Source organism: Quercus lobata, chromosome 1 (genome assembly GCF_001633185.2).
Source record: "Quercus lobata isolate SW786 chromosome 1, ValleyOak3.0 Primary Assembly, whole genome shotgun sequence".
NCBI classification, from domain to species: Eukaryota; Viridiplantae; Streptophyta; class Magnoliopsida; order Fagales; family Fagaceae; genus Quercus; species Quercus lobata.
The window spans coordinates 3,902,671-3,920,963 of record NC_044904.1 but is presented as its reverse complement, the minus strand read 5'-3'; the positions used below and the strand labels follow the sequence as shown (position 1 = coordinate 3,920,963).

The 18,293-nt window shown below is 40.2% G+C and overlaps 1 protein-coding gene across 1 annotated transcript; it reads right to left on the bottom strand.

The window, feature by feature from the left end:
* Positions 1-12,161: 12,161 nt before the first annotated feature.
* LOC115993877 (glucan endo-1,3-beta-glucosidase-like) lies at positions 12,162-14,890 on the bottom strand. Its single transcript, XM_031117863.1, has 2 exons — positions 14,800-14,890; positions 12,162-13,221 (listed from the first exon to the last, which is right to left on the bottom strand). Exons 1-2 carry the CDS (start codon positions 14,888-14,890, stop codon positions 12,275-12,277), a joined length of 1,038 nt encoding a protein of 345 aa, XP_030973723.1. The 3' UTR covers positions 12,162-12,274.
* Positions 14,891-18,293: the final 3,403 nt, after the last annotated feature.

Genomic DNA, 18,293 nt, shown 5'->3' with positions numbered 1-18,293 from the left:
CTATAGACAGGCTGTACGAAGGTCATTAATGATGATGACACGTGTCATAAACTGACTGGGTTTTATCTCGGATCGAAGCGACGCTTCGACTTCCGTGCATCTCGCTTATAAATAAGGGAGTAATTCCTCTCATTTCTACAGTTTCAGCAGAAATTAACCTGTCAGAGCGTACCCGTCACTCCTATCAGAGCGTATCCGTCACGTTCTGCTGGTCCGTTCAATTGCTTTAATCGTCAGTGCCATTCCTCATCACTTTGTTGGTAAAATTGGTAAGTGCTCTTCTTAAAGCCAATATTGTTTTAATTTTCCTTACGATCCACACCCGTTATAGACACATAGACCGTCAGAGTCTTAGGCTCTTGTCGTTTCATGTAGGAAATGTCTAGTGCGTCGAGTAATCAGTCGGTTGTTCGTGACGGGTTGGATTACGAGGAAGTATATCCGTCCGGTCATCGAGAACAAGATAGTCCAGATGATAGGAGTCCGTCCTCCTCGTCCTCGTCCTCAACATATGAGGATATGGAGGTGGTTGATCAAGACGAGGGACCTGATGACGGTGAGGAACAGATTGTTAGATTCGTCATTGGTGCTGATGGGCTCAGGGAGTTCGTCATGCTATCGGAGTGGACGGTGAATTACTTCACGTCTGTCATCAAAGAAAAGCATTTTAAGACATTTAGGGATAATTATCAAATTCCAGAAAATGTTACCATCCGTCTACCCTACAAATCAGAGAAGTGTTACTATGACGGGGTAGAGGGAGTCGAGGTATATGAGCAAATGTTGAAGGCCGGACTCAGATTCCCATTGAGTTCGCTTCACCGTGAGCTCCTCCGAAAACTGGGGTTATCCGTGAATCAGATTTCCCCTAATGCTTGGAGGGTTTTTATAGCGATAGAGATCTTGTACGGCGCTATGTCCGACAGAGAAAAGAGGTTGATGGTTAGGGAGTTCCTTCACTGTTACCGTCCGGATGAAATTGATAGGTCTAGGGGAATATATAGCTTCGTCCCCAGGAGTCCGTTGTTGAAAGTCATCTATGACACGCCGGACTCAAATAGGGATTGGAAGAGCCGGTACTTTTTCCTAGAAGGCGACGGTTGGATGGGTCGTCCGGGGGACATGGATTTCATGCCCGTCGACACTACTTGGGGCATATTACACCCGTCTAGTATGGATCGTCCTCAAAACTTTAACTTTATTAAGTTTGTTGAATATAATCTAACCGTCCTCTCTCTTCTTTTGTAGTTAGACGACGCCCCCAAATTGACATTAAGGAGTTTGCTTTCCTTGAGAAAATTTTCTCAAAGACCAAGCCGGAGGAAAGGACTTGGGCGAAGTTGGTAACACTTAATACCATTCATTGGTATTGCGACGGACCGGAATCGACAGCGGCAACCGTCAAGTATGAAGCACAGATAAGGAGGCGTAAGCTCGTCACCCTATACTTGAAAAATTACGTAACTTATTTTGCTAATTAACTCTCCCGTCCATGTTTCAGAGATGGATGACGCCAAGAGAAGAGCTCTGATCTGGGCAAGCCGCAAAGAAGACCGGTGATGACGCTCCCCCTGTGACGGGCCCAAGCAATCCGTCTGCCAAGCGGAAAACTCAGCCCAAAGTGGATCGTCAGGCCAAGAAGGCCAAAGTATCCTTAGAACCCGTCGTGGGACTTATGGCGGAGCCTCTGAAGACGGCCACTCCAATCAAGCACGGGGTTGGCAAGGGCCTGATGAAAGGCCCGTCGAATGATCAAGAGAAGCCGCCCATCCTTCTTCGAGAGGATTCTAAGCATGCCTTAGAACAGATTTCCTCCATCATGTCGGCAGAGGATTATGAAGACTTAGGCAATCACTCGACGGAGGCCATGGGTGAGACGGGCCTATTTGCAATTACACAGGTAAGACAGCCCGTCTACTATTCAGATGCAAATTAAATCCTCTTTGCCCATTGTTCGTTTCATAACTATCGTTATTATTTTTTAGGCAATGGTCATGATGAAGGGGCTGATGGGACGGTGCCTCAGCCATGAGACGACTTTGGATCGTGTACCGGCCAAAGCGGAGCAGACGGAGGAAGAACTTCTTCAGTTGCGAAACTGGAAACCCAAGATGGAGAAGAAGCTTGAACTTTCAGAGAAGGCAAGGAAGAGCCTTGAACAGGTGACGGAGGAGGCAAAGAAGGCTCTAGAGAGTAAGGACAAGGAGATAGTAGAGCTAAAAAATGAAGTTCGTTAGGCTAAGGATGTTGCGGTTCGTGAATACCGTGACTCCGACGCCCTAATTACTGAGCTGGGCGATTCTTTCCATCAGGGCTTCATGGATGCCCTCCGTCAGGTCAAACAAGCTTATCCAGACTTGGACATTTCGAAGTTCAAAGTTGAAGACCCAGTTCAAACATCCGTCGTGCCTGCTGCCTCAGAGGATACAGACGACCTCTTTGCTGATGACGATGCCCTTGGTGACGGGGAGTCGGCACCAGCAAAAGTTGATCAAGCTAAGCCTGACACGGAAACGGTTCCTCAGTCCGTCAACAATGCGGACAAAGCTCAGTAGATGGATTTTTTATTTATTTTTTATTTATTTTTTATTTTATGTACTTTTGGGAACAATTCTCATCCGTTGTTGATGATATGTAAACATTGCCTTTTAATGGCCTATTTTTTGTTAAATGCATCCGTGCACTTCATTTTATATGTTGAATGTTTTAATTTTTTGAATTTTCTAATTTTGCTTTCGAATTCTGTCATTGCTTGACCTATTTATATCCGTTCAGCTATTAATTACTTACTGGATCCGGCATGTGTAGGTATATTTTTGATCCTAAGAATTTATTCTTTGGAAACCTGTAGAATGTTTCGTCCACTTTGGTTTGGGCTTGTCACCTTTGTAGAATGTTCCGTCCACCTTGTGGACTTTATTTTATTTCCGTCCATTTTGTGGATGATCCGTCCATCTTGTGGACTTTAAGTGGTCATCCTTCTGGGATGATCCGTCCACCTTGTGGACTTCATTTTGTATCCGTCCATTTTGTGGACTTCATTTTGTACCCGTCCACCTTGTGGACTTCACTTTGTATCCGTCCATCTTGTGGACTTCAAGTGATCATCCTTGTAGGATGATTCGTCCATCTTGTGGACTTCATTTTGTATCCGTCCATCTTGTGGACTTCAAGTGATCATCCTTGTAGGATGATCCATCCATCTTGTGGACTTCAAGTGATCATCCTTGTAGGATGATCCATCCATCTTGTGGACTTCATTTTGTATCCGTCCATCTTGTGGACTTCATTTTGTATCCATCCATTTTGTGGACTTCATTTTGTACCCGTCCACCTTGTGGACTTCACTTTGTATCCGTCCATCTTGTGGACTTCCTTTTGTATCTGTCCACCTTGTGGACTTCCTTTTGTATCCGTCCACCTTGTGGACTTCATTTTGGCCATCCTTGTAGGATGATCCGTCCATTTTTGGGATATTATTTTGTTTCCGTCCATTTTGTGGACAATTGTAATGACATCCAAGTAGAAGATCAAAATTGTATCTGATTATTCTTAATAGAAATGCGTAAAGGAAAAGTGCCTGCCCCCTTGGGCTTAAAAAGGCACGACAAGATTATAGCAAAAAATAGTTAAAGAAAAACTAATAATTAAAAAACTTAAAAAAAAAACTGGTTGCCGTTCGCCGTGTTACTATTACTGGTAGTATTTTCTCAAATGCTCGGCATTCCATGGATGTGGTAGCTTCTCTCCATCTGTTGTCTCTAGGTGGTATGTTCATTTCCTTTTCCATGACATAACTCTATAAGGTCCTTCCCAGTTGGGGCCGAGTTTTCCCTGTGTAGGGTCTCTAGTTGCACCCATGACTTTCCTGAGTACGAGGTCTCCTACTTGGAAGTCTCTGTGTCGGACCCGGGAGTTGTACTGTTTGGCCATGCGATCCTGGTATCTAGCGATCCTTTGCTCCGCCGCTGACCTAACCTCATCTAATAGGTCCAGCTGTAGCCTTATAGATTCGTCATTCCTGCTCTTGTCATGGTTGTGAACCCTGTACCTCGTGAGCCCAACTTCTGCTGGGATGACCGCCTCGCTCCCGTACGTTAGTCAGAATGGCGTCTCTCTTGTTGGGGTCCTTGCCGTTGTCCTGCATGCCCACAGTACGCTCGGAAATTCTTCGGGCCATATGCTCTTTGCCCCCTCGAGCCGAGTCTTGATAATCTTTAACAGGGATCGGTTCGTGACTTTAACCTGGCCATTAGCCTGAGGATGGGCGGGTGATGAGTAATAGTTTTTTATTCCTAGCTGTATGCAGAAATCCCGGAAGTGGCCGTTATCGAACTGCCTTCCGTTATCTGAGACAAGGACTCTAGGAATACCAAACCTGCATACGATGCACCGCCAGACAAAACTTCTAATGTTCTTTTCTGTAATGATGGCCAAGGCTTCCGCTTCTACCCATTTTGTGAAGTAGTCAATACCCACTACCAAGAACTTCAGCTGCCTTACCGTCGTTGGGAAAGGTCCTATGATATCTAGCCCCCACTGAGCGAACGACCATGGAGCCGTTATAAGGGTTAGCTCCTCAACTGGCTGTCCAATAACATTGCTGAACCTCTGGCATTTGTCGCAGCTTTTAACGTAAGACTCGCCATCCTTTTGCATGGTTGGCCAGTAATACCCAGCTCGTACCAGTTTGTGCACCAACGACCGCGATCCAGAATGGTTCCCGCATATCCCTTTGTGTACTTCCCTCATTACGTAGTCTGCCTCTTCGGACCCTAGGCATCTTAGATACGGACGGGAGAAACCTCTCTTGTAAAGAATGTCTTTTATTAAGACGAACCTTGCCGCTTGGACCTTTAGCTTTCTTGCTGCCTCCTTCTCTTCTGGCAATAACCCGTCCTTTAAGTATGAAATTATCTGTGTAGTCCAGTTACTTTTGGAGCGTATCTCCTGCATGTTGTCGGGGTCTATTAGTGGAGAAAGTTGAACAAAAGAAAGTACATTACCCGGTGTCATCATATGTTCTGCTGAAGCGGCTTTGGCTAGCCGATCGGCGAGCTCATTTTCTCCCCTGGGGATTTGGACGACCTTGGCTTTTAGTCCGTCGACTCTCGCCCTTACTTGATCAAGATATCTCTTCATCCTTTCTCCCTTGCATTCATAATCTCTGTTTACTTGATTGGTCACGACTTAAGAGTCGCAGTAAACGACTACGCTTTCGGCTCCGGCGGCTTTGGCTAGGTCGAGTCCTGCCGCCACTGCTTCGTATTCCGCTTCATTGTTGGTAGTGGGGAAGTCGAGACGGACCATACATTTAATCTTGTCTCCTTCAGGTGACAGCAATACGACGCCGACTCCTCCGGCTCGCCGGTTGGATGATCCGTCGGTGTATATGCTCCAGTGGGGGGATTCTTCTGCCCCCTTGTCTTCGTCACGCGTAAACACTGCTATGAAGTCGGCTACGGCCTGTCCTTTAATGGCCACACGTGGACGGTACTTGATATCAAACTCACTTAATTCTATTGCCCACAGCGTCAGTCGACCTGCGGCTTCAGGATTACTCAATGCCCTTCGCAAGGGCTTGTCGGTCATTACGTTCACGGTATGGGCTTGAAAGTAGGGCTTGAGCTTACGAGCCGCCGTGACTAATGCAAAAGCGAGTTTCTCCGTAGGTTGGTATCTTTCTTCGGCATCGCGGAGCGCCCGGCTGGCGTAGTATACAGGCTTCTGTGCATTATCCTCTTCTCTAATTAAGGCTACGCTGACTGCGACAGAGGAGACAGCCAAGTAGAGGAAAAGTTCTTCACCAGGTTGCGAGGGACTCAGTAGGGGTGGTGAAGATAGGTATGCTTTTAATTCCTCGAATGCTCGCTGACACTCGTCCGTTCACTCGAAAGACTTCTTTAACGTGCGAAAGAAGGGCAAACACTTGTCCGTGGCTCTCGACACGAATCTATTTAATGCCGCTATCTTGCCGTTAAGGCTTTGTATTTCCTTCACATTTCGCGGGGGGGCCATCTCTATTATGGCTCGGATTTTGTCCGGGTTAGCCTCAATCCCCCTCTGGGATACCATGAATCCTAGGAATTTGCCTGCCGTTACGCCGAATGCGTACTTTCCCGGATTGAGCTTCATGTTGTAGGATTGAAGCGTACCGAATGTTTCTTTAAGATCTTCCAGGTGGTCTTCCTCCTTCCGGCTTTTCACCAGCATGTCATCGACATAGACTTGGACATTCCTCCCGATTTGCTGCGCGAACATCTTGTTCATTAGTCTTTGGTATGTTGCCCCTGCATTCTTCAGGCCGAATGGCATTACTTTGTAACAGAAGAGTCCTTGACTGGTTACGAACGAAGTCTTCTCCTGATCGGCCTCGTGCATGCGGATCTGGTTATAACCCGAGAAAGCGTCCATGAAACTTAGTAATTGGTGTTGAGCCGTCGAGTCTACTAGGACGTCGACCCTTGGAAGGGGATAGCTATCTTTGGGGCATGCTTTGTTAAGATCGGTGAAGTCCACGCACATCCGCCACTTGCTGCTCGCTTTCTTCACCATTACCACATTTGCCAGCCAATCGGGATAGTAGACTTCCCTAATGAAGCTTGGCTCTTGGAGTTTGCGGACCTCTTCCGCTATTGCTTGGTCTCGTTCCGGGGCAAACACTCTTTTTTTTGTCGGACGGGTGGAAAGGAGGGCAATACATTCAACTTATGTACCATGACTGAGGGATCGATTCCTGGCATATCGTCATGACTCCAGGCGAACACATCCTTATTGCTCCTCAAGAAAGCTACGAGCTCTTGACGGATTGCGGGTTTGGCAAGCGTTCCGATCTTGGTTGTTCTGTCCGGATTGGAACTGTCGAGAGTTATCTCCTCTAGCTTCTCTGTGGGTTCTGCCATCGTTCGGTGCTCTTCTATGTTCAAGGCCTGGATTTGGTCTTCCATCTCCATCATAGCTACGTAGCATTCCCGTGCGGCAACTTGACTTCCGCGTAGCTCTCCTACCCCATACTCCGTTGGAAACTTGATCATTAGGTGGTAAGTTGATGTTACCGCCCTCCACGAGTTGAGCGTAGGTCGTCCAAGAATAGCATTGTAGGCGGACGAGCAATCGACCACCAAGAATGTCACGTCCCTGGTGATTTGTTGGGGGTAATCTCCTACTGTCACCGATAACGTGACCGCGCCCAAAGGGAATACCCTACTCCCTCCGAAACCAACGAGCGGGGCGTTTGTCGGTATTAACTTCTCCCTGTCAATCCTCATTTGCTGGAACGCCGGATAGTACAAGATATCGGCTGAGCTGCCTTTGTCGACCAACACTCGGTGCATGTTGTAGTCTCCTGCCCGCATGCTGACGACGAGGGCATCATCGTGTGGATGGTGTAGGCGCCGTGCATCCTCTTCCGAGAACCCGATAATGGGGCCTTCCCTTCTTGCTATCTTTGGCACGGTGCCCGTCAATTGGACATTTTGTACCATCCGAAGGTATGTTTTGCGAGCCTTTTTCGATGATCTGGCCGCAGCTGTTCCTCCGATTATCATCCTTATGTCCCCTAATGAGGGTCTTGGTCGCTCGTTTTCTCGGCGGGGGTGTTGTTCTTGTGGGGGTTGATCCATTCTCTCCTTGTTGACGAACTTCTGCAGCTTTCCTTGTCGGATAAGGGCTTCGATTTGCTGCTTTAAGTCGTAGTAATCGGCCGTGTCGTGACCATGGTCACGGTGGAAGCGGCAATATTTGTCTCTGGACCTTTTGTTGGGATCACTCTTCAGCTTTCCCGGAAACGTCAGGGCCCCTTCGTCCTTAATTTGCATTAGGACTTGGTCTATCGGAGCGGTTAACGGGGTGAAAGTTGTGAACCTTCTGCCCATGGGTTTTGGACGTCTCTCTTCCCTTCGGTCTCTCATCCTGCCTTTCTTCCGCCCCTGGTCCTGTCGGGGTTCTTCTTGTCTGTCTCTTTTCTTGGGTCTATCTTCTCGGGCTAATAGCGCGTCTTCAGCGTTCATGTATTTGGTGGCCCTGTAAAGCACCTCTGACATGGTCTTTGGGTCGTTTTTGTATAGGGAGAACAAAAACTTGCCTCCCTTCAGCCCATTCGTGAATGCTGCTACCAGTATCTTGTTGTCGGCTACGTCGATCGAGAGCGCTTCCTTGTTGAAGCGTGATATGTAGACCCTTAACGTCTCCTCCTCTCGCTGCTTGATATTCATTAAACAAGCCGTGGACTTCTTATACCGATGTCCTCCAATGAAGTGCGTAGTAAATTGGGCGCTTAGCTCCTTGAAGGTGCTGATGGAGTTGGGTGCTAGCGGGCTGAACCAAATCCGTGCTGCGCCCTTTAGGGTTGTAGGAAAAGCCTTGCACATAATCGCGTCTGCCACTCCCTGAAGGTGCATCAGGGTTTTGAAGGTCTCTAGGTGATCTAGAGGGTCCTTGACTCCGTCATAACTATCCATATTTGACATGCGAAACTTACTCGGCAGGGGGAAGGAGTTGACGGTTGTCGTAAATGGCGAGTCAGTCCGGTTGACAAGGTCGTCAAGATCACTGGATACTCGCCCCTTGAGAGCGTTCATCATCACTTCCATCTGTTCCTTCATCGCCTGCATCTCCGCGATGATGGGTGGTGGAGCCGTATCTGTCAGGGAAGGGATGCTAGTGTCCCGTCGCACTGGTCTGCTCGGGGCGTTGCTCTCCTGTGGTCCTTCGTGATTCCTCCTTTCAGCGCTGGTTCCTTCTTGATCCACTCCTTGGTTATTGACTGCCGCATTTTTCTGGTTCAGCTGCTCTTCTAGGTCGTGGTTTTGTTTGGTGAGGCGCTCCACGGCTGTGGCGAGCGTCCTGACCTGTCTCTCAAGAGCAGTCGTAGGTGCTTCTTCTTCTTGAATGTCGTTAGTGGTCGCCATTGAACGAGTGAGTACCATATAACTCTTTTATCTAAGAAGCGACAATGTGCTACATTTCCCACAGACGACGCCAACTGATGATGCTGAAAATATCACCAATAGGTCACACAGCACTCACGACTTGAAGCGAACCTGCACCACACGAACAATAGAAAGAAAACCTTTAGAGAGCACCGGTGTGGTGCCGGCCAAACACTCTCCGAAGGTCAAGTCAGAATTCTTCTCACAACTCTAGAGTGCTAGAGAGGGTAAGTTATGCGTACCTTGATTTGCGAGGGTGTTAGGTCTTTTATAGTAGTAGAGAGTTGGCTTTTCCTTCTTGGACTCGAAGTCTTTTCCATATGGGACTCTACTTCAAACTCTTCCGAGCGTGGTGAGCAAGGATTTCCTTATAGAGGAAATCTATTTTCAGCATGCGTGTCTCCTAGAATCACCCTTGTATTTGGATTTCCATTTTGGGATCCTAGGGCTTTTCTAGGCAATGAGTGATAGAGATCTCGGATCATGGGCCCTCACTGTGTCTTTCAGCGATGGGCCTTCAAAGCGCATGGGATCATCTTTACACAGGTCCAACAGTTCCTATCCGTCAGGCCCATTAAGGTAGGCCCGTCAGGCTTCATATTTTATCATCTTCATGTTCTATATGTTCTTAACATGCATGCCAATTTTTATATCAATCGGATGTTATTTACCATTTAATATATAAACTCATCTTGTATGCATTATTTTAAACTTCAAATTTTGAATTTTAACAATTGATTGATGACATGACTATTAATTTTTGATCACCTCAAAATTTTGCAAGCATGAAAAATATACGAAAATAATGTAATCTAATGGTACATTTGTCAATATTCACATCCAATTAAAAAATATTGAGTGGTGTAATATTACTTAAAGTTACATTAGATGTAATTTGAACCCAACTCTCTCTCTCTATACAGTTTTGTTTTTGTTTTAATATATATATATATAACCACAGTTTTGTTTTTGTTTTTCAAGAGAGAGAGAGAGAGAGTCCTCTTTGCAATTAAAAGTAGGGTGTTTCTCTATAAATTTTATATCTTATACTTTTTTCATTATTATCTCTATATCTTTATTCTTCATATATGTGGTTTTGTTGAGACTTTAGATTGGCCATTTCATTTCTGTCTTAAACTTTATTGGACAATTTTTCCCCTTAAAAAAAAAAAAATGTACGCTAGTTTTAGATAGTTTCTATTTTGGCAAGTTGATGAGAAAGAAGAATATATATACAAGCATTATTTATCACATGCCATAATTTTTTTTTGAGAGAAGATGCTATCATTTATTTGAAACAAAAGTTGAATTTATCTACTTTGTTGTATCTTAAAAATTATATGATAATTTACTAAATTATGGATATTTCAAATATACTTCATTTGACTTATTATTTATAAACTAGTTGCAGAACCACGCGATACATGAGAATAAATAATAATTTTGTATTGCAACATAATGTATAAATTTTTCTCTAAATTTTTTTGAAAATAATTTGTTCTCCCTAAAAATTAAACAATTTTTATTCGGTTTATTTTGGCCCATTTGGATCACTTCGGTTCATTTTGGTCCACTTTGATCTATTTTTGTGCACTTACATAATGGGAAAAGACATGTTTGGGTTGAAAAAACTTAATCTAAATCCAAATTTATTAAAAATATATATATAAATCTCAAACTTGTAATATTTAAAATCTTAGGAAAATTATTAGGTACTTTCAGAGTACCATAAATGCGTAGTCTCCCATCTCACATGAATGGTGGGTTCCACCATGAATTTAGTTAGTGGGACCCACCATTCATATGAGAGGAGGGAGTACGCATTTATGGTATTCTGGGAGTACATAATAATTTCTCAAAATCTTAAGCATAGCATTTATAGTTGCTGCATTTTTGTTGAGCCACATTAATATAGCATTTTAGTTCACTTCGGTACGGTTAAATTTAAGCAAAAGTCTTTCTAAACATAAAGGCTATGAATATATAAATGTAATCTTTATGACCGTTATTCATTTGTTTTAACATTATTACTTTTAAATGAATTCTATTGAGATTGAATATATATTTAAGCAAAATAAATAAATATATACATATATGTATGTATGTATAATTTTTATATATAGACTAGTAGAGTCATGCTTAAGGCTTATTTCTTTAGAAAAAAAGGGTGGGGAATATTCGGCAAAAAATGGGAAAATGGCCTATAACCAATTGATTATGACTATAGTGAAGACCCTAATTCTGCTAAGGCATTAAGAGAATATAGAGCTCAAGTGAGTCACCAAAAATATTTAACGAGGCCTAGAGCAAGTATTTCATGATTATGGCAATTGCAACCAGCATTGTTATTTGCATAACCAAAAAATATTTAGGGGAAATGGATCTTTATTCCCTCATTATTCATGCAAAGGAAAGAATAAGTTATTCTCTCATCGAATGTCCCAAAGGCCAGCTATTAATCATTGCTTCGATTGTGGTTTACTGATAATTCAATTTAAAAGTTTATTTAGCGGTTAACAAATTAGAGACGTCCACAGTCGAAGATCAAATAAAGCATTAGGTTTAAAGAAATAATCCAATCTGTAACCATGAATACTGAAAAGAGGCTTAACAATGGTTCAAAATCAGATATTAATACTAGGACATCCTCTATAGATTTTGGACCGGCCATATTGACAGAGTCGCCAGCAGTATAATTCTGTTTATGTATCCTTGAAGACCACAGTGAGTCAGTGACAAAAGCTGCTATCAATTAGGTGAACATGGTGTGTCTACTGTAATGTTATAACTAAATTGGTTTAGAAAGAATGTGTATGTGTCTGATATATTGATATAAGGTTCTGCAACCTATTTTCTTGAACCTTAGAAGGCCATTTTACTCTTTTTGTTTTTGGATAATTCCATATTTTAGGGAGGGGGGATTTGAACCTAGATATCTTTGTTAGAAATACTTGGAGGTACTAGTAGGGCTACAAGACTTTTGATTAGAAGGTCCTTTTCCGTTAATGCTAAATAAATTAATTGTGTATAATTACTGTTAAACAAAATTTGAGATCAATGGTTTATAATATGCCAGTGCATGTAACTATTTGATAAGAATCAACAAAAGAAAAGGAATTGAAATAAAGAAACTAGAGACATTTTATAAGCATGTTAATTAAGACAATTTGAATTACATTTTGTAGCATTAGCACTAATAGGCTATAAATAATACCAAAATATGGCATCATCAACTTATTCTAACACAAATAATCCCATGTTATACTTGTCGGGTTAACAAAGGGACAGGATTATTTTCAAACAAAAACTGTATAAAATTTACCAAAAAAAAAACAATAACTCTTCTAATTGAATCTGATTTGGTATTTTGGCTGTTTATCAGGGTGGAAGAGACCAAAATGTCGCTCAGTTTCCTCAGGGCCTTTTTTGTTTTCATCAAACATAGCAAACAAATAAGTTTGTATTGCTTGTCCAGGCCTCTTCGGAGTCCCACTGTTCACATGATTGATCAAATTCTGGTAGTAAGTGGCAGCATTATCAATTGTTGCAGCAGCATGACCCTCAGATGGCCAACCACTCTCTGATACAACAACCTTCACATTGGAACCACCTGATTTCTCAAGGGCAGAATAGAGAGCATCCAAGATTGCATCAAAGAGATTTTGGTATCCATACTCACCATCTTGTACCACAACCCCTGGTGATCTTAATAAGGCATAGTCTAAACTGATGCTTTGTGGCTTATCAATGTAGCTAAAGTATGGGTACACATTGGCAAGAAGTGGTGCCCCATTGTTTGCTAGGAAGGAAATGACTGAGGCCATGTATGAACTTGCACTGTCACTGAATGAGCCTTCTGATGGAGGGTATGCATTGCCCAACAGTGACATATCTATTGATGTTGAAACCTTAATTTGGTCTTGTAAATTGGCTGAGACAATTGCATTGTGAATGTTCTGCATGGCTGGTACAACATATTGGGCCCTTCCATCATTAGGCTTTATTTCATTCCCAACAGCGATGTACCTATATATGACATCTGGGTAGTTCAGTACATTTTGCCGGACCCAATCATTTGCAGTTGCAGCATCAGAAAGGGCTTGAAGTTTATCATTAGTGACATCCAAGATCAGTTCTATGTTGGATCCTCTAAGGGCCTCCAAGATTGCTGGATTTGGGCCATAAATTCTCATTTTCCCAATGCCACTTGTTCGAAAAAGATTTATAACTTCCTGTTCAGGTGGTAAATTGTCTCCTATCTGTCCATAGCAAACACCTATAGGTTGTGCTCCTGCATCAAATTGAACCAAGATTTTTTAGTTTTCAACAACAGGACAAAATTCATATTTTTAGTTTTCAAAGACAAGATAAAATTCATATAATTTACACTGCTAGAATTTTGGTTAAAATCTAATGAAGTTTGGAAAGCTTAAAGCTAAATAGTAAGGTGAGGTGCCCAAATTTTGGCAAGTTAAAGAACTTATTGCAGTTTCTTATTCTCACCTACTCAAAATTCAAGAGGGTAGTTTCTTTTTACAATAATGTTTACCTAATTAATAACAGGCCAAATGTAATATATGTTGGGTATGTGAATATGGATAATTGTGCATTTATTATTATTAAAACTTGAGTTGTCTTGATATATATTATTATTAATCTCATCCTAATCCGACATGTTTACAAAAGAAACTCCACGAACCTATTAAAATACTTAAAACAGATAAACAAATTCTAATTAAAGACTAACATCGGTTTGACCAAAACCCTACCACGTTACTAAATGGGTAAGGTACGAGTAAAAGGGTTTTCAAATGATACCATAAAACCAACTTACGTTGTTTATACTTTATAGTTTAATTAATAATATAAAATAAATATTTTTAAATATGTTAGCTTGATTTATATTTTTTATAGTTTGATACTTAGTTTTGATAAAATTAGAATATTATGTTCAATTGTGTGTGAATTGTAATCATTTATTGAATAATAAGCTTTAATAATTAAATGAATGATTTATTTCTATTTTGGTAGATGAAACTAGAAGAATTAAAGCTAAGTTAAAATTTTGGCAAGACACACTAGAATCTAAAGACTTTTGATTATGTAGGACTCAAGCATATGGCATGTAGATTTTTTTTTAAAAAAAAAAAATGTAGTGGTAAGACACAATGGCCAAGAAATACTAAAGAGAGAAAGCTTTCGATATCTTGAATTAATAATTCATAAAGATTAAGAGATTGAAAAGGGTGTAAATCGCAGGATAAGAGTAAGGTGGATGAAGTGCAACATCATATAAGAGGCCTTATGTGATCCTAGAATACATATTAGGTTGAAGAGAAAATTTTCTAAAACTTTCATAAGACTTACTATGCATATTAAGAAGCAACATATTCATAAAATGAGCAAAGCTTAAATGAAAATGTTTGATTGATAAGTGAAAATGCATGGAAATATACTACTAATTAAATATGAGGATCTTCCTTTAAAAAAGGGCATGTTAATTAAAGATGTAGCAGAGACTATGATTTGGATAGAACAAAAAGCTGAAAAAAATGTATATGACACCTTAATTAATATGTTGAGGATTCATAACTTACTCTAAAAATTTGGGGCTAAGATTTGAATGTTGATATATTAAGCTTGACAAACTAGTGTCAACTTGGCAACTTACCCAATCCAATCCATACAGGTTGCATTGGGTTAGGTTAAAAATTTCTCAATTCAAAGAGACCATTTTAGATTGAAAAATACCTTAAACCCAACCAAATACGTCCCATGTATGCTCCTAATTTTTAGCTACACGAAATGATGATAAATGCATGTGTACGTACGTTGATAAAAACAAATAAATAAGGCCCAATAAACATACCTATTTTTTCTGGGGAGGACATGAACAACCCAAGAAGCATGAATGTAGCAAGTATAAAAAATTTATTATTTATCTCAAAGAAATAAGCCATTGAGGATAGGAAGCAAAAACTACAATAAATTTTCTTGCCCTTTGGATATCTCTGCCTTGTGAACTCCGACTTATACCACTATATATTGGGAAAGGTCAACCGGTCAAGTACTCCCCATGTGCATGCATTGGAATAATTCTAAGTTAGAATTATGAAGTTCAGAAAGTCATATAGTCTTTATATGAGTTATATAATCGATCTATTGGCCAGTAGTTACATAATTCTAGGAGGTGGGAAAGAAAGAATAATGACGAGACTCAGGAAATACTTTGACATTTGAATATTGTATGTTATATTTATTCTGTAATTTAGGAGTAATTAAAAACATCGATAGACATATTTGTATGTATAAAAAAATCAATGATTCTACTAAATTGTGTGTGATAAATTTGACCAAACCTTAATCTCAATTATTGGGGTCTAGTATGCAATAAATAATTATATATATATAGAGTTTTAACTTATGGCGTCCGCTCTTGATAATAGTTTTTTAACATCAGAGTAAGACATTAATTGGTTTTTGGTGTAGGTGGAGATTGAACTCTAAATTTCTTATTCAACTATCGGAGACTTTACTAATTGAACTAACTGAAATCCATAAATAATCTTATATAATGCTAGACGACTTGTTAGAATCACCACAACAATTTGGTGTGTGATTTTTGCTATGTATATATATCTTCTTTTGAAGATTGATGTTAATAACGTTAGGGTTCGAACTCTGTGTACACTATGAATTGATTGATGTTTTAGTCTGATAATAATGAGTAATTATTATAAAGTAGATGTTATAGGTGAAAATTCAAAATTCTATCCTATTTTCCCAAAAAAAAAAAAAAAAAAAAACTTTGACGTAGTTGTAATTTTCTTGTTAAATTTACAAATAAATAACATCCTCTCATGACCATTGGTATTAAACATTTTATCTATGCGGTTAACAAAAGGTTTTTTTTTTAAATGTTGATTTTTATTCCTGTTAATTTAGTAGGAATTCTAAGGATATAAATTAAAGTTTTATTACTAATAGCTAATGTGAAACATATATTGTTAAGGCTGTGTTTGTTTTTGATGTAAATGATTTCTGGAAAATATTTTACACCCAGCAGCGTGTTTGGGTGCCATGTAAAATAAAGTTTTTTGGAAAATCTTAAACTTTGATTGTAAAATAAGCCCTTTGACCCAGAAAATCATTTACACTTGTATTTTACCTTTAAATGATTTCCAGACTCAGACACCCGAAGAGAGAGAGAGAGAGAGAATGAGCAAGAAGAGAGATTAGAGAGAGTGAGCAAGATCGTACCAAATCGCACCACCACCCTAACCCTAGATCACATCGGTCTTGTCGCACCCCAGCACCACCAAGATCACACCGCCGAGGTCGCACCCCAGATCACATCGCCAAGATCGCGCCGTCGCTGCCGCCCTCTAGATCAAACTCTCGTCATCTCAATCTCCACTACAACAAAATGTATTTTTAGTGACGAAAATTAGTGAGGAAATATTTTTCGTCACTAAAAATACAACTTTAGTGACGAAATATGCATTTCTTCACTAATAGTTAAAAAAATTATAACATTTAGCGACGAAAAATAAATTTCGTCACTATAGAGATCTAAAAAATGGGCGCCTGCGGAGGGAAATTTTGGCGGGAGTGTAATTAATCTATAGTGACGAAATATTTCGTCACTAACAGTTGAAATTTTTAGTGACGAAATATTTCGTCACTGTAGGAATTGCTGTGGTATATTTTTAGTGACGAAATCTAAATTCGTCACTAAAAGTATACTACAGCGACGAAAGTTAAATTTCGTCGCTAAAAATGTTAACAAAATATAGTTTCTTTAGTGACGAAAATAAAATTCGTCGCTAAAGGTTTAAGAAATTCTGGGTCCTTTTGTGACAAAACAGAAATTCGTCACTAAAAATATGCTACAGCGACGAAATTTAAATTTCGTCGCTAAAAATCATAACAAAAAAAATGGTTTCTTTAGTGACGAAAAAGAAATTCGTCACTAGAAGTAGGAAACAGCGACGAAAGAATTTCGTCGCTATAAAGTGGTCTTTAGCGATGAAATTATTTCGTCGCTATTGTCCACTTCTAGTGACGAATTTATTTTTCGTCACAAAAAGTGGTCTTTAGCGACAAAAAAATTTCGTCGCTAAAATACCACTATAAATACTCCCAAAAAAAAGAGAACCTCACACTCAGCAAAACAAAGAACTGAGAACTCACGCTCAAAAAAAAAAAGAGAGAAACCCACGCTAGAAAAAAAAAAGAGAGAGAAACCCATCTCCGTCGACCCCATCTCCGACGACGTTGAAGCCATCGCCGTCGAGGCCTATTACGACGACATTGAAGCCGTCGCCGTCGAGGTCTATTACGACGACGTTGAAGCCGTCGCCGTTGCCGTTGCTGTTGAAGCCGTCGCCGTCGCCGTCGCCGTTGCCGTTGCCGTTGCCGTTGCCATTCGCGGCGATCAGTAAGGTTTTTCTGATTTTTTATTTATTTATTTATTTATTCTTTCATTCCCTTAGGCTCAGGTCTCTCAAGGTATGCTCTTTCCCAACAACACCCTTGGATTCTATGGAAACAAAAATGATTTTATTGAAACAAAATTGGAGTTCAGGTTGAATTTTCAGAGACCAGGTTTTTGTTGTAATTTTTGCAAGAAAAGTTTAAAACTTTGTTTATCTAATAATCTAAAACATGATAATTTTAATTTCTGTGAAATATTGAAACTTTTAGTGCTTTTGGATGAAGCTTGTATAAGTTGCTGGTGAGATTTTAAAATATAAAAAGCTAGCGGTGAATTTTTTTTGGGAATCAATAGAAAATAAGAAATCGAAGTATACTTACTAGAGCTTTGCTAATGGGTTCTGGGCAAATCACCTAAGTTTGGATTTTAATCCTAGAGAAGCCTGAGACTTTCTCTTTAATAGTGTGCTAAAATAATTTACAAGCTTTTTAAATAAAATAAAATCTGTAAATAACTGAATATGGATGACTAATTTTAAATAATAAATATAAATAGTTACCTTTGGCTATTACCAGCTGTTAGAGAGTAGAGACTGATCATAAAATCCTCTTGAGTCTTGAGTGCTGTGCTGATCGAGCGAGCTATTTTTATCCAATAAATTACTCTGTTTAACGATCTAGGAGTCCTCCTGTTTCTCAATCGTGGCTTGAGCTAGCCATTAATTAAATCTCAGTTTCTTCTTTCTTTCTTCTATCGCTGAAGTAGGATCACTTACATATTACAACAACCTACATGTATTTACACACAAATTAAATTGGTGTTTTAAGCTAAAACAAACAAACAAACCTGTGTCACTATATGATGCTACTGTGTTGATTTTGATTAAATTTGCTTGTATTGTCTTTTTGGTGGTAATTTATTTATTT

Excerpts from the sequence above, each read along its gene's own strand:
- LOC115993877 (XM_031117863.1), bottom strand. The coding sequence starts at position 14,890 with ATGGCTTATTTCTTTGAGATAAATAATAAATTTTTTATACTTGCTACA. Across the intron at positions 13,222-14,799 it reads GTCCTCCCCAGAAAAAATAG|GAGCACAACCTATAGGTGTT; the intron begins GTATGTTTATTG and ends AATTTGATGCAG.